Below are 15,400 nucleotides of genomic sequence, written 5' to 3'. Positions count from 1 at the left end.
TTCGGCTGCGCATGCGCAAGCTTTTTATAGATAGATAGATAGATAGATAGATAGATAGATAGATAGATAGATATTTAACTTAACCTAAAAAAAACTTTATTATTTTACTTTTATTTTTCATTTCATTTTATAAGTTACTTTATTTTGCTATTTATTTTTTCTATATATTTATTTATAACATTTTTTAAACATATTTTTAGCTTACCCATACCTATGTAAACTCAGTATTTTATTTATTTTATTCAATTTTACTGTCGTTTATTTAAAGTCAACTTTAAGTTAGTTTAAGTTACACAATTTGTTTTTATTAGTTACGATTTAAAAAAGTTGTTCTTTTACTATTATAATTTTAAACATAACTTACTTTGCATAGATTTTTTTTTCTATGTTTCGATGATGTTTTGTATGTAAAACCTGAACTTTACGTGCAATGTATTTTAATTTTATGGTATTTGTTCATTCAGTTGCTGTATAATTTAATGTTGTGCTTTGTTTTTAATCGGGTATAGCTGTAACGCTGTACTGAATTTACTGTACAATATATTCTGTTTTTTCTCAATGAGCTGGGTCGTGAATGACGCAGAAGCTCCAACAGCGAATCACGTCCAATAGCGGAAAAGAGTGAGGGAGCCTCGGAGCCACATAGCACAGTTGTTGCAGCAATGGCTGCAGCACTTTACTAACATTTCTGTGTAGTAACTACTGCAAATATACTGCTGTTAATGCAATATTGCCAGTTTTATATCTCAAAGACTTTGCAGTGAGCTGCCCCAACAAGCTGAAATGAAGACACTAGTTGTAGGAGTTGGCGGGTAAGTCCAAAGGATTGTAAACATTAATGTGTTGATGTCTTGACCTCCCCCACAAAACATGCCTGTTATTGTTCTCTTTCAGTGATTTTGCATCCAGATAGGCTGTTGGACCTCAGACAGCATTTTGCATGCTTAACGCTTTACATGCAACAAGAGATACAAAGTGCAAACACAGGTTACTTTTAGTTGAGCCTTTATTCAACGTGTCACTTGGTGTTTTATTGTGTAAGTGAGAAGACAGCAGGTTACAGAAAGACACCAGTACATGAATTAATAGTACTGGCTGTTAATATTGGCTAACATACATTGAGTGGGAGCAGCAGGGGCACCATCAGATCAATACAGCATGTGACAACCATGTGGCAGCTAAGTCTGATAAGAGATGGTTGCTTTACAGAGAAAAGAGATAATGCCCCTCTGTAGCAGTGCTAAGAGCTTTTTGTTATTTCTGACATTAATTCACCGTGCAGACATGTTGAAGGGGAAACTAAGTGTCAGTTAGGATGACCTAAAGAAAATAGATATGCTTAAATGCCTGAAATTATTGTTATCTTTGCACTCATAGATTGTACAGTAAGTGCATTCGATATAAGTGACATAGATTTTCTATATACTAATGTCAAATAAAGTGTTGTTAATGCACATTCTGCAGACAGGTGCGTAGAAAGATGAAATCAGGATGCCTGACAAAGGTCTATTAATTTACTGATAACAGTCTGTGTGCAGGAATTACGCACTTCCTTTTTAAATATTTTCTAATGTGACTGGTGTTCAAATATTAACTCACTGTCTGTTCTAGTTTCAAGTGTGTTGCACTTCAGACCACACAGATGTGTACCGACCACATCCTGACTGAGGCTGAAACGAGAGTTTGAAAAATTGCTAACAATATATTAAGTGATATTTCATATTTATTTTCATATTTCATAACATATTTTTAATTAAAAACCATTACATTTGTCTTTTAAACAATTTTAGCCAAAATATGTACTTGAGTGTGACATTTTAAATTTGAAAAATCAAACTATATTGGCTAATTTCTCAGTCAGGCTCTGGTGCTGACATGCCCTGGAGTACACATCTATACCACTAGCTGTTTAAGTGGTGCAGCTCTAAAATATACAAAAGGTAGCGATATGTTTTCTTTCAGGATGACCAATGGAGGGAAATCTACTCTTTCTAGAAGTCTACACCAGCAGATACCCAACAGCTGCATCATTGCACAGGATTCATATTTTAAGGTAGAGTGTGAGAGATCCTTTAAATATTATCACTGCTTTTTACACTTTTGAAGTCATGCAGGAAATCTGAGAGCTTGAGTGATCACGGCGGATGATTTTCTTCTTCAGGATGATTCGGCGGTTCCAGAGGACAGCAATGGGTTTAAGCAATATGACAGTAAGGAGAATAAATCCTTTCTAAACACTGATGTTGGAAATATACTGTGAGTATTTGGACCCACTTTACTGTGTTGCAGTTACACAATTTGATCACATCATGTCATGTGAAGACATTTTCACTGCAGCTGTAGTCCATCCATCTGAAAATGGTGGATAGATTTATGTATGGATGGATGAGTGTAAGGGAGTAGCCACCGTTAAGAACACAGAGGTCATGTCCTTGGTGTTTTTTCTGGGAATTATTGGAGTTTTGTGCAGATGGTGGATAAATAATTATTCCCAATATATTTAATACTGACTTCTATTAGGCCAAAACAAAGATAAATTACTTAAATGGTTAATCAGTTATCAGACTTGTACTTTTCTGATTGTGTTCTGTTTAAGTACTTGATGCTCTCCACATGGATACGATGATGAGCGATGTTGACTCATGGCGAAGAGATCCTGAGACGTTCCTGAGGCAGCGGGGCCTGGGCCCAGAGCGCACAACACCCTCAGCCGATCGTGAGGTGTTTGTGCTGATAGTGGAAGGCTTCCTCATTTTCAACTACAGGTACACGAGGGAGGGTTTAGTGAAGTTACTGTGTTATCATTTCAACATTTTATTTTACGGATCTATAATTAAATAGTTAATTACTGGTAATTAATTAGGCTAAATATGCAGAAATGTGAAGTTTGTCTACTGGAAAGCATACAATTCAACATATATGGAAAATACGGTTTCCTTAAATAAATGGATAATGACTAAATAGAGATTTCAACTTAAATTGTTATTGTTTTTGCGAAGTAACCACTCAGTTGTGGTTTATCTCTGACCATAAGTGTTACCCAGGATTTATTTAATGATGTGAAAATGTGTCTCCTAATGATAACAGATGCTTTAACTCTATGTTGTGTTTTACTTTTCCAGGCCTCTGAATGAGCTATTTGACAAAAGATACTTCATTCAAATACCTTACGATGTCTGCAAGAGGAGACGAAGGTGTCAGATTTGATCTTTTATCTCTTTTCTTTTTTACTTTTTAATAGGTTTAGTCTCCATTTAATTTCCATTTTTCATGTTTGAGTTAAAAAAACAAGAGAAAAAGTTTTTTTCTTCATGTTTTACCTATGAGGCTGTCTTTGATTGACAGTTCGAGGGTGTACACGCCTCCTGATCCTCCGGGCTACTTTGAAGGACACGTGTGGCCAATGTACCTGAAGAACCGTCAGGAGATGGAGAGCATTGTGTCTGGAATTGGTGAGTGTCCAGTTAAAGATACCATGTGTTTAGAATGTGACGCTGATGCGGTAAATACTGGGATTTATTGGAGCAGATGGGGTATTAATGTGGTTGAGACCTGAAAAATGATGATAAACTAAATCTATTGTCACTGTAACAGATGTACAAGTATAAAATAATAAAATAAATTAAGCTTATTCGTTCAACATCTGTTTTTTTTATAGTATTTCTGGATGGACTGAAGCCAAAGGAAGAGCTTTTGGCTGCTGTGTGTAAAGATGTTTGTCAGGAAATAGAAAGGCTCAGGGGTAAGCTGCCTAAAGCTGGGATGTGATTAAGACAATGTTTCTTGTGTTCAAATCTTCTGCCATAAAAACTTTCTAAAGATTTACTGCATTTTATGTTTTATAAGATATTTCTGGAGCAAATTATGTAGATGTTTGCAGCTGTGAGTTGTCCTTAGATTAGCCTTGCACGTTGCATTGTGGGACAATAGTGTTCATTCACAGCACACTCACAAATGTTGTTTAGTATGCATGTTGACATTTTAATGGTTAAATTTTTCAGTGTGAGCATACTACATACTTAAAACCTGCTAGAACTATCATGTAGTTTTGTACTGGGATAAAGTTGCCTTGTAGCTTGTAGATAATAATCGTTTTAAAGGAGTTTTAGGAAAGACATAATTCAGGTTTTTTTTTTTTTACTCCTACCTATGAGACAGACCTATTACATACGTACTTTCAGTGGAGCAGATGTGACATGAAGCCAGACCTTTGCAAACAATACATCAACAACAAATTATATGAGCCATAAGACAAATTATACAATTTTCTACTAAATTTGTGTTTTCCTTATCCTTTGTGAATGAGCCTGAATATTAATGTGATTATGGAAGTCTCCAAGACCTTTAAGTTAGTTTACCTAAATACTATAAATGCACTATTTAAAATAACTTCTCATTTTATTTTATGCACTTTGTTTGCAGAGAAAGACTGAAATGCCACAAGTTTTATTTGTTTACCCTTTGAAGACGGGGGCTGCTGCTCCCATGGCTGTCAGGAAAGTTCATTTTTTTGGACTAATGTGTGATTGAAAAGACCAAACCAAGAATTTCTTTAGTCTTTAAGAATATTCTGATGTCTATGTAACATATAATACAATAGTTAATATTGCCGAAAAAAACTGTGGATGCTGTAGCATCTGAAATAGTCCAGCTGGAGACATGAAAGAATCTACAAGGATCACAGTGAACCTGATGTATTTGCTATTACAGTAATTGACAGTATTTTAAAGTTAGGATACACTCTGGGAAACCAAAATGTATACAGTGTTTCTGAATTTATGAGGTTGATGTTGAATATAGGACATGCAGTCGACTGATGTGATGTCTTAAAGTGTTTTTAATAATATAAGTAGGATTTTGTTCCAAATGTCTGACATTTTTTCTATCTCACTACACATACATGTATACTTGATGTGTATATATAACTCTAGATAATCAAATACATAAAGTGTACATCATTGTAAAAGATCAGTTTAAAAGACTTGAATCTTACAAATATTAAACAGTGATCATTGCATTCTGTGTTTTTTATTTTTATTTTTTTCATGATTTATCAAGAACTTTACTCTCTTCTTTTTGTCTTAAACTGCAACACAACAGTTGACCGATATCTGAACCATTAGTGGTAATTTGTCCCCACCTGGTGGTTCACTCTCATGCACTGGAAACAGACTACTCCACTCTTCTGTTCGGCTTACTAATTATCAGCCAATGATGAAGAAAGACACTCACAATAGAAAGTCACATTTTAACACCAACCATTTTTTGTTTATTGTCATTAAGCCAATGAGAATTTAAATTTTTGTGTGTCCAATCTAGTGCATGTTTTTGGGAGTGTGAGAAGAAATTTGATTTGAAGGCTGAGTCCTTACTGCAGCGTCCAACTTCGATCTGTGGCCCTTTGTTGTGTTTCATCCCCCCCCCCTTTTCCTGTCACTCTTCAGCTGTTGCTATTAAAGGCAATAGAAAAATACATTAATAAAATAAAAAGAGATGTCACACCCAAATCACATGCAATTAATCTGGGACTCTTGTGGCCCCTGGGGGTTCTGTAAATGAGGCAGTTGCCCAGTTGGTAATCTAGCCTTGGTTTAAATGCTTGCAGTATATTTAATGAATTAAGGACTAAATCTGGATAAGAAGAGAAAGATGAAGGGGTCAAATGTTGTACAGTGTGGAGGATTTTACCACCAGTTGTGTGGAAGAACAAGGTTTTGTTCCGCCTGAGTTATTTGCACTGGTGCTCTACCAGCGCCCTCAGAAGGAAGCACTGATGCTCCTGGATTTAACTTGGAAATATAAACAGACCATACAGCAACATTTTACTACCAAATGTACGTGACACCAGCTGTACAGACAGACCGATGTTTGTAACTTCCTCCATGTAATGGAGAATTCTTCCCAAATGTAGGCTAAAGATTAATACATGAGAAGGTGAATGCAAGATGTTGAAAGGCTGATACTGAAAGACACTGCTGCCTTTAAAAATGTATGAAAGTTGATGTAGAATATAAGAAGCTTTGTTGAAAAGCTAATGCTAAACTGAATTGCTTTGAATTCTTGCCCCTATATTAATAATGCAACAAAAAAACAAACACATTTTCAAACACAGAGTGGAGGATGGCTGCTAGTGTGATCTGTGACTATGCAGACAAATAAATCTGGTAAAGTGACAAAATATGTTTTGTCCCATGTTCTAGATATTGATATCTTAACCTTATTTGGCTAGGTAATGCTGCAGAGTTGAGAGTTTAGGAGGTTACGACTCATGTTATGATCTAAACTCCCAGCAGTTTATTGATATATTGTCTATCTATTCAACTCTTTGTGAAAATTTTAAAGAAAAGTTCTTTTTGAGATTATAACACTGCTAGAAATAGTCTTTCAGCTGGAAGTGTTTTTGTTTTTTTCCTTTGATTCTGTTTGTTTTTTCAATTAGTTTTTATTTAAAGGGTGTTAAAGGGCCAGTGTGTAACATTTAAGAGGATCTTTTGGCAGAAATGGTATATAATATTCATAGATATGAGTTCAGTAGTGTATAAGAAATAAGATTTGTTTTGTTGTCATTACCTTAGAATGAGCCTTTTATATCTACAGAGGGAGCGGTTCCTCTTCCATCTAGGCTGCTATGTGAACCACCATGTTTGTACAGAAGTCAAAACCAAAATATCCAGATCTGCAGTACGAGACAGGGATGTGGAGAAAAATGAAGGAACCAGGTCAGGAGACATACTGAACTTTACACTTAACTGCCCCTATCTTCTTTATCTCCCTCTGTGTATTTTTCCTTTCTCCTCTTTCTCCTTTTTCTACTACCAACACCTCCACCTTGACTGATAATGGCCAGGAACTAAACAGCAACAGCATTGCTTTTAAATCTGGCTGCATACAACAGCTGGCTCACCGTTGTTTGAAGAAGAGGAAGCAGCAGGAGTATGGAGAGTTGGAGCAGTGGGAAAGGATCTAATTAGTACGAATGGGACTGAAAAGTTGAATAAACCACATAATGTATTAAAGATGTGGAACATTTTAAGCTTTGAATATAGTTTCTATCTGAACATATGAATGAGCAAATAAGACTTAAAAATTAAAAATTATGAGGATGTCTGAGTGTGTGTGTGTGTGCGTGTGTGTGCGTGTGTGTGCGTGTGTGTGCGTGTGTGTCTGACTAATTGTGTCTAGACTGCACTAATTAGCTAATCTCAATGAGCTGTGTTTGTGTGTCAGTCAAAGGTTGCCATGGTGATGATAACTGCTATTTCAACTCCTGGCTCAGAGAATGAGAAAAATGTACAGTCTAATGTCACAGGCTGCTTCTTCCTCAAAGACAGTAACTCCTATTGCCTGAATGGCAACAGTTTAAGAAATAGGAGATGCTGCTGAGCACATCGTGTTAAATTTGTGTGTTTAGCGTGTAAGTGCAGGAGCAAGTAAGAAAACTGTTTAATACTTCCCTCCTGAAATGTGTGCTGTCTGTTAATATGGGAGTCAGTGGGTTGGTCTCCTGTTTTTTTATTTGAGGCTTCTTGTGCCAAATGTGTAAATCTGTTTGTTTCTGAAGTCATGTTTTGTGAATGGCACAAATATTCCTGCATTTGGATGTATAATTTACTTATGTGGAGTGAAAATTGTGGGAATGAGAGCAAGTTGAAGATAAATGTTTAAGATGGTTTTACAGTTCCTCCTCAGAACATTGTGTCCCATAAGCACCAATACAAAACTCTCTGAAGGTCTGAAAATTAAATCAATCTTCAACTACGATTGTGTAAAAAGTATGAAAGATATGAAAAAGTTGATTTAATGTGAGTCCCAAGTGTTGTGAATGTTTTAAAGTTTGAATGGAGTTTATATGTGAATGTATAAGTGGAAAGAGGTTAAAAAATTATTTAAAAGCTTTTCAAAGAAAAAAACTTCACTTAAAAACTTTCACTACATTTGGCAGTTTGAATGGAGTTTCTGGCTGAAAGTATGAATGAGAGCTTAAAATGCATGAAAAACGGTGAAAATGTATCCATTTTAAACATTTTGTCCATTATTTTAAATGAGATTTCCTGGAAAACCTGGAATAATTATTAAATAATATAATATATATATAAGTATGAGAGGTTTGAATGAAAGAAGTATTATTGCTTGATTTCTAATTGTATAATTGAGTGGTAGCTGGGTCTTTACCACAGAGTCTGCCATGTCGGACCACAGTTTCTACAGTAGCCCAGAAGGGACAAACCAAACATGGTCTCCAGGACGTTTTGCGTTTTTCACTAGTTTTCTTGACCGACATACAGGATGAAATGAATTCTTTTCACTTAATGTTACTCTCTAACACCATAAGACACCTTCGACAGCACCTTATCTCAAGGTCCATTCACTATCTTTCAACATTTGTCTCCCTCTATTACCCAATCTGTGTAGAAACTTTGCCTGTTACAGTAACTGCAGTGCTTTCAGTGTTATTTTTGTAAGTATTGCATCAGTGAGATTTCATTTTGCTCCAGATTTTTAAAAAAATGTCTACACAGCATTACTGGAGAAAGGTTTATTTATTTATTTATTTAAAACAGAAACCACTGGAGTGATAACCATGGAGGTTTCGAGAGTCTTGGTCTGCAGAACCTGTACAAACTGGTGCCCTTTTTGAATGTTTGGCCTTAGTTCTCAGAGTCTGTCCACGCCTCTGCAATAAGCTTCCTACCTTACAAGTCCTATAAATAGAAAACCTACTTTCATTTTCAGACGGAAACTGTTTGACTGCACCTTGATTCCTTTGAGCCGTGTGATCTGAGAGCTGCTTTCTTAAATGCTCTCGTTCAAATTCTGTGAACGTTATTGCAAAACCCTGCTCTGACCCATGAAACTGCATCGTTTCCCACCACACAAATGATAAGAATTTTACCAAAAACTCCGGGCTGTCAGCAGAATATTTATGTTTACCTCAGCAGTCAACTTGCCCGACCGGCATGTGCAGTAGAGGAATCATCACATGTAAATCTGGACATTCCTCACTTCCCTGTACTGACTGTATCCTCTTCCGGTTCGACATATATAAGTCTGCTGCTGCTTTTTTCAAGAATTGGCACTCTCTAACAACTTCATGCCTTTTTATATGCTCAATTAAGCCTTGTCTTCAATAACTGAGGTGACAACATGTCCAGGGCAGGATTTTCAGCATTTGTGTGTTTGTTTTTTGCCGGCTGCTTCTGTTGCAGCAAAGCTATGCCGTCTAAACTCAACCAGGAGACTTTCAACAACAGACCTGTGATTGGTAAGTGAAACTTACAACTACTGCAGGCTTGAAACAGAGACATAAAGATACATTTATGTGATACAAACATTTAAAAAACCAACCCTGTATTCACAGCTATGTTTTTGTCCTGCAGGTATTTTGACTCAGATAGTTTCAGATGACATCATGAAACCATTTGGGAGCACCTACATACCTGCCTCCTATGTGAAATACATTGAGTCTGGGGGCAGCAGAGTGATGCCTATCAGGTGGGTTAATTCAACAGTTAAAGATAGACCATATCATACAATTGACTGGAGTTTTTATATGATCTGTTTATTCTAGTGAGCATGCAATGGGAGATAATCCTACCTATTAACATATAACAATAATAAGAAGATAATTAACCCACTTCTTTAATCTGCAGAATAAAACTATCTACAGGACTTCTTTAGACAGAGTTATTTAAGGATGATGTTACTTAAATGTAGCCTGTTTGGAACTGTAAGTGACATTAGTTTGACGCTGTGCTTTTGTTTGCTATTTACTTATCACAGTTGATATTTGCTGCTTTTGTGCAAAAAGAAGAAGCTTTTTCTGTCAAATGGAATCCTTTGTCTTCCCCTGTGTGCTGTCTGAACGATGTAAAATATGCAGTGAGGAAGCATTCTTTGTTTTGTTCACCTTCCACAGGCTGACTCATACTACAGATGAATATGAAAACATCTTCAGGCAGATAAATGGGTGAGCTGTATTATTATAAATGTTCAATTCAGATTACATTTATAAATTAAATACATACACTAATTGTATTTTTTTTCTCAGTCCTCACTCAACTGTCACTGTGTTAACTTTGTGATGTGTGTTTAGCCTGCTTCTCATCGGAGGAGCCGCAAATTTGGAGACATCAGACTTTGCCAGGGTGGCCAAAATCTTTTACAGACTCGCTCTGAAGGTTTGTACAGCAGAACTTTGTTTCTCCCCTAAGGGGCTGTAAAACTACGTTCCCACTGCAAGCCTTTGCGCTCAAAGCTGATTTATTGCTCAGATCAGATTTTTTTGTTTTGTTTGGCTGTTCACATTACTATTTTAATGTGACCCATATCAGATTCCAGTGTGAACAGATCACGGTCCTGAAGTGGGGCCACATGACGAGTGTCAATCAAGTGACGTAAAAGTCACGAGAAATCTGATATGACTGTTCACAATGAGGTCACATTGCAAAAAAGCTGACAAATGTGTGACTTGTTTTATGGCTGTTCACACTGTCATAAAAAGATCTGAGTCTTATATATATATATATGAGCAATTCGGCCTTCAATCTGAATGTCTGTCTGCATGTCTAGCTGTCTATGTATCTTATTTTACTTCTTCTGTTTATTATATTTTCTTTTGAGGCTATTAAATGGACAGAAAACAGAGTGAATTTGTGACTAACTATTGTGCTATCTTTGAATTCTTGGATTTTCATGGTCAGAACAAACAATAAGCTCATAAAACATACTTAAGTTTAAACCAACGGACATGTAATAGTTTAACTAGCTCCAACATCAAAATACTAATTCAGCTTTGCACTGCAGACTTATATATTTGATATTAACTTGCATTTTATTTTTTAACATCATGAACATTTTAATGCAGGACATTTACTGTTAATGGATTTTTTTCTCCTAATATTGTTAAGAGGAGTTGCCACAGTGTTGTGATATTGTTTCCGACACAAACAAGTAAAACTTCTGCCTCTATGTGTGTTGCAGGCCAATGATGCAGGGGACTTCTTCCCCATCTGGGGGACATGCATGGGCATGCAGCAACTGACTGTGCTGGTGGCCGGTGAAAACCTGCTGACAAACACCACAGCTGAGAACATAGCGTTGCCCCTCAACCTGACCGCAGGTTATAGCTTACTGCATTATTGTTGTGTAACCTCTTTGTTTTCAGGTTCAAGTACAGCTTCAATTTACATTTTGAATTAAGGGAAAATATAGATAGGTAAATAGGTATAAGGTGGACTAATTCATTGTTTGGAAGCATTTTCTGGAAAACAGCATGTACTGAATTGTACCACTTGGTGTCAGTAGAAACAAGTTACAAATCAATAATAATATCATTTTTTATTAAATAAAAGTTAGGTTAAGTTAGGATGTTTACATACGTGTGTGTGTGTGTGTGTGTGTGTGTGTGTGTGTGTGTGTGATTCTATATACATATATAGAACATTTATTTACTCATTTAAATCCCCCTGCTGTTTGTCTCTCTTTAGAGGCCAGCACCAGTAAGATGTTTGAGGGTTTCCCCAGCGAGTTTATGAAAGTTCTGACCCAAGAACCTCTGACTGGCAACTTTCACCACTATGGACTTACAGTAAAGGTACAGTAAATCCCTCTACTGACCATAATCATCGTACTGTATGTTTCGCTTCCCCTCAGGGGTTTTGTTTTGTTATGGTGCAGAGAAATAAGATCAGAGACAAGCAAGAGATGTATTTTCCAGGGTTTCTGTCACACAGGACTGAAACTTCTGACTCAACAAGACCTCAATGAGACATAAAGTACAGTTAGTTCATGTTAATTTGATTAATTAATCATTTAAGTCTCAGCTGATATGAATCGTATATATTGTATATTTGTCAATTAATTTGTGTTTAATCATATTACCACACAGAAAAACCGAGGGTTATTTAATATCTCAGAACAGGAAGTCTGTACACAGTGTACAGAAATATGTTTTTGTCTTGCAGCTGCCCAGCACATTAATCTGTCCTTAAAGGTCCAGTGTTTTTACATTTAGGAGGATATTCTGGCAGAAATGGAATATAATAAAATAAAAGAATCTGACACACTGGACCTTTTAAGATAGATAGAAAGATAAACTTAATTGATACCAGCATTAAAAGAAAGCACAAGAATGCATTTTTATAGATAAATAACCATACAAACATAGAATGACATATACAATATGGAGCATTAAAATAATATTTAAAGGTATTCTTAAATAAAAACTACCAATAAATAAATGTTGTTACAGACCTTCCAGGAAAATGAGAAGCTGCAGAGTTTCTTCTCCATCCTGTCTACAAACGTCGCTGAGAACGGAGCCCACTTTGTCTCAACCATTGAAGGTAACAAGTTTTTTTTTTGTTTTATTAATTTAATCATTGCTCTGTAACAGAGTTGTAATAACAACAATATATATTTATTTGTTTTACCAGGTAAAAGATATCCCTTCTATGGAACACAGTGGCACCCAGAGGTGAACCGTTTTCAGTGGGACAGAAAGCGGAACTTTCCTCACTCTGCTCATGCTGTTCAGTTATCTTCTCTGCTGGCTCAGTTTTTTGTTGAAGAAGGTAGGACACACATTATCAATAATAATAATTACTGATAGTATATATTAAGTATTTAGTATGGTTGTGGGATATGAAGATATAGACTGTGAGGCAGCTTTCCCCTGATTATCTCTGGTTGTATCAGACTATTGCAGGCAGTAGCTCGTCAATGAGCCTGACTGATTATGTCAATACTGGATTTAGGAGGTTTGTACCAATGTGATGTTTCAGGTACTATATACACTGGATTAGAGACACAAACACTCATGCACAGCTGTTTGTTTTACTTATAAAAAGTTTCTCTATTGAATTTCCATAAAGTTTTCTATATCACAATCTATACTGATCGGCTGAAGACTATATCCATTTTGACCAACCCTGGCACTGACAAGAGCCATTTCTCACAGGGTTGATATTTAGGATAACATGTTATACAGTATTAAATGGACTCTGCTAACTGAATATAGACTAATACACATTTAAAATGACCTAAAACTTAATTCGTGGGTGTACATTTAGGAGTATTGCGAGTGTGAAAATTACAGTCTGTTAAGGAAAGTCCCATTATTATGTTAATCCAGGTATTGGTCTATTGAACAAAATAATGATAAAAGGAAATTGGAAAATGGAAATTATTTTAGTTTTTATTGGTTATGTCATACAGACATTGCCTCTTTGTCTGTGTTATGCACATTGAGGTTTTAAAAAGAGAAAGAGCAAAAGCTGCATTGTGACAGGCTGATGATGTATATGGTGAGATGTTTTGTTTGCCATTTATGCCGAGCTGCCTATCCCTTACATATGTATGTCTAGTGGTATTAGACTACTGTGGACCATGTTGCAAATAAAAGAGCATGACTGCTTTATGGAAATATATTATTCTTACATTATTATTCCATCATTATGATGCAGTACTTTGTATTTCTCAAGAGTTTCTCAATTGATTTTCTAGAATATTTACAATCAAGGATCAAGGAAATTTCTTTATACAACACAAGGTTTTACAACAAAATGTCACAATATACTAATATTAAATTATAATTTAATTCAACACCCAGAGACACAAAGAGATAATTAATTCAGCTTCGACAGACAAAGAGAAGAGATTAACATGAATAACATATGAGGTTTATAAAACAGACCAACAATTAAAAGATGCTGTTGGTGAAATAACTTTATAATTCAATCCAGTTGTACTCAAAATAACACAAATGTTACATTTAACACATCTATATACTGTTCTACCCAATTTCCCCATAGAGATAATCCATCTATTATGTTCTATTCTATTGTCCTCTCTTGTAATCACATGCATCTCACTTCTGCTTTGTTTAGGAAGGAGAAGTTTACATCAGTTTGACAATCCTGAGGAAGAGGCCTCGTCACTGATTTATAACTACACGCCTGTCTACGCTGCGAACTTCACAGGATATGAACAGCTCTACTTCTTCTGAGTGTCTCCCAGCTGGGCCTCTGAACAAAAAAGCTTGATTTCAAGCACTTGTGTGCTGATTCAGAGGAGAGGAGAGGTTTCTGCACCAGCGCTTGATGTTTTACTAATACCTATTGTACATGCTTTTATTGCTATTAAAGTGTTTATTTGCATATATAAAACCTGACTTTGTTGTCATTTTAGAGATTAAAGCCTTTGTAGTTGAAGATCTGGATGGATCTTTAAGGGAAAGGCAGTGTATGGGTGTGTTTTTAGGGGGTTCATTTTGTACAGTAAGGGTCATGCCCACCATATTTTTTTTCTGTGCACTTAACCTCAAGGAAGTTTCCATTCTGTAATTAAAAACCAACATTTGATATACTTTATAGGCTGATTACAGATTATTTTTTAGAATAATATTCACATTTGACTACCCTGTAGGCCAATAAAGAAACCTAGGATGTGACCAAACCACCTCACCACAAGGTCCATTTAGTAGCTGTTCTGGAGCTTGCAATCATACCACATGGTCTTCATCAGCACATGGAGTTGATATGAAATAATATATGTTCAAATGCCCATTTTTTGGAGGTGATTTCTATTTCCAGAGACTTAATTTTGGTCAAATCAGGACCAACAGGAACTCCAGATACTCAAGGGGTCCAAAAGCCTCCAGGTTTATCATGGGGGCCATTAATGTGTGGTAATTTATTTGTTAGTGTTTGCCCCACTAAAGCACAATATGAACTGAAATATGAACGCCTGCGACATTTGCAAAGGGGCCCACAGTACAATTACAACATTTAATTTTAAAGAGCATGAAATTTTGACCTTGGAAACAGTAGTAAGACCATCTACACACACTTTCAATTGCATCTCACAGTCTTCATCAACAAATAAATGCAATCCATCCTTCTGTCCACTGAGGAAGACAATGAATGGTTGAAAGCTCCACAAAATGATAGAAAGTTGATTATTGATTACTTAGTTATTATTTACTAGCCTTGTGGTGCACCTAAATATATCATCGCTTCATCGAATGACCAAAAATGAATTCATAATCGCCACTTTAAGGACTGACACTAATGATAATTTGCATTATTGATTAATTAATGATTTTTTTCACTTATTCCCATGATTTAAATCCAACTCAAAAATGAACTGTTGAGGTAATAACTCAGTTGTTTTGTTTTGCACCTTTTTATCAGAACCAGTATTAACTTGTTCAGCAGTTTCAGCTACAGTAGTTCGCTCGTTGGATTGGAACACACAGGCCAACCTTCACTCCCCACATGCATCAGTGAACCTTGGACACTCATGATGTCTCCGGTTCTTTTCCTTCCTTGGTACTGACCACTGCAGACCGTGAACACCCCACAAGAGCTGCAGTTTTGGAGATGCTCTGACCCAGTCTTCT

The 15,400-nt window shown here is 36.0% G+C and overlaps 2 protein-coding genes across 3 annotated transcripts; both read left to right on the top strand.

The window, feature by feature from the left end:
* Window positions 1-600: 600 nt before the first annotated feature.
* nmrk1 (nicotinamide riboside kinase 1) lies at window positions 601-5,017 on the top strand. 2 transcript variants are annotated; one of them, XM_051422622.1, is made up of 8 exons: window positions 602-812; window positions 1,963-2,053; window positions 2,162-2,210; window positions 2,597-2,765; window positions 3,123-3,194; window positions 3,346-3,452; window positions 3,659-3,742; window positions 4,423-5,017. In XM_051422622.1, the coding sequence occupies exons 1-8, from the start codon at window positions 784-786 to the stop codon at window positions 4,431-4,433; spliced, it is 612 nt and encodes a 203-aa protein (XP_051278582.1). In that variant the 5' UTR covers window positions 602-783; the 3' UTR covers window positions 4,434-5,017. The 2 variants fall into 2 exon arrangements, with proteins under 2 accessions (XP_051278581.1, XP_051278582.1); XM_051422621.1 differs by having other exon boundaries at window positions 601-812; window positions 3,659-5,017.
* A 4,020-nt stretch (window positions 5,018-9,037) lies between these two features.
* On the top strand, window positions 9,038-14,165 carry LOC127376073 (gamma-glutamyl hydrolase). The gene is made up of 9 exons (XM_051422616.1): window positions 9,038-9,262; window positions 9,378-9,492; window positions 9,917-9,967; window positions 10,094-10,178; window positions 10,981-11,119; window positions 11,487-11,593; window positions 12,251-12,344; window positions 12,435-12,572; window positions 13,887-14,165. Exons 1-9 carry the CDS (start codon window positions 9,145-9,147, stop codon window positions 14,003-14,005), a joined length of 966 nt encoding a protein of 321 aa, XP_051278576.1. The 5' UTR covers window positions 9,038-9,144; the 3' UTR covers window positions 14,006-14,165.
* Window positions 14,166-15,400: the final 1,235 nt, after the last annotated feature.

Source organism: Dicentrarchus labrax, unplaced genomic scaffold (assembly GCF_905237075.1).
Source record: "Dicentrarchus labrax unplaced genomic scaffold, dlabrax2021, whole genome shotgun sequence".
Taxonomy (NCBI): Eukaryota; Metazoa; Chordata; class Actinopteri; family Moronidae; genus Dicentrarchus; species Dicentrarchus labrax.
This window is presented reverse-complemented; position numbering and strand designations above follow the sequence as displayed.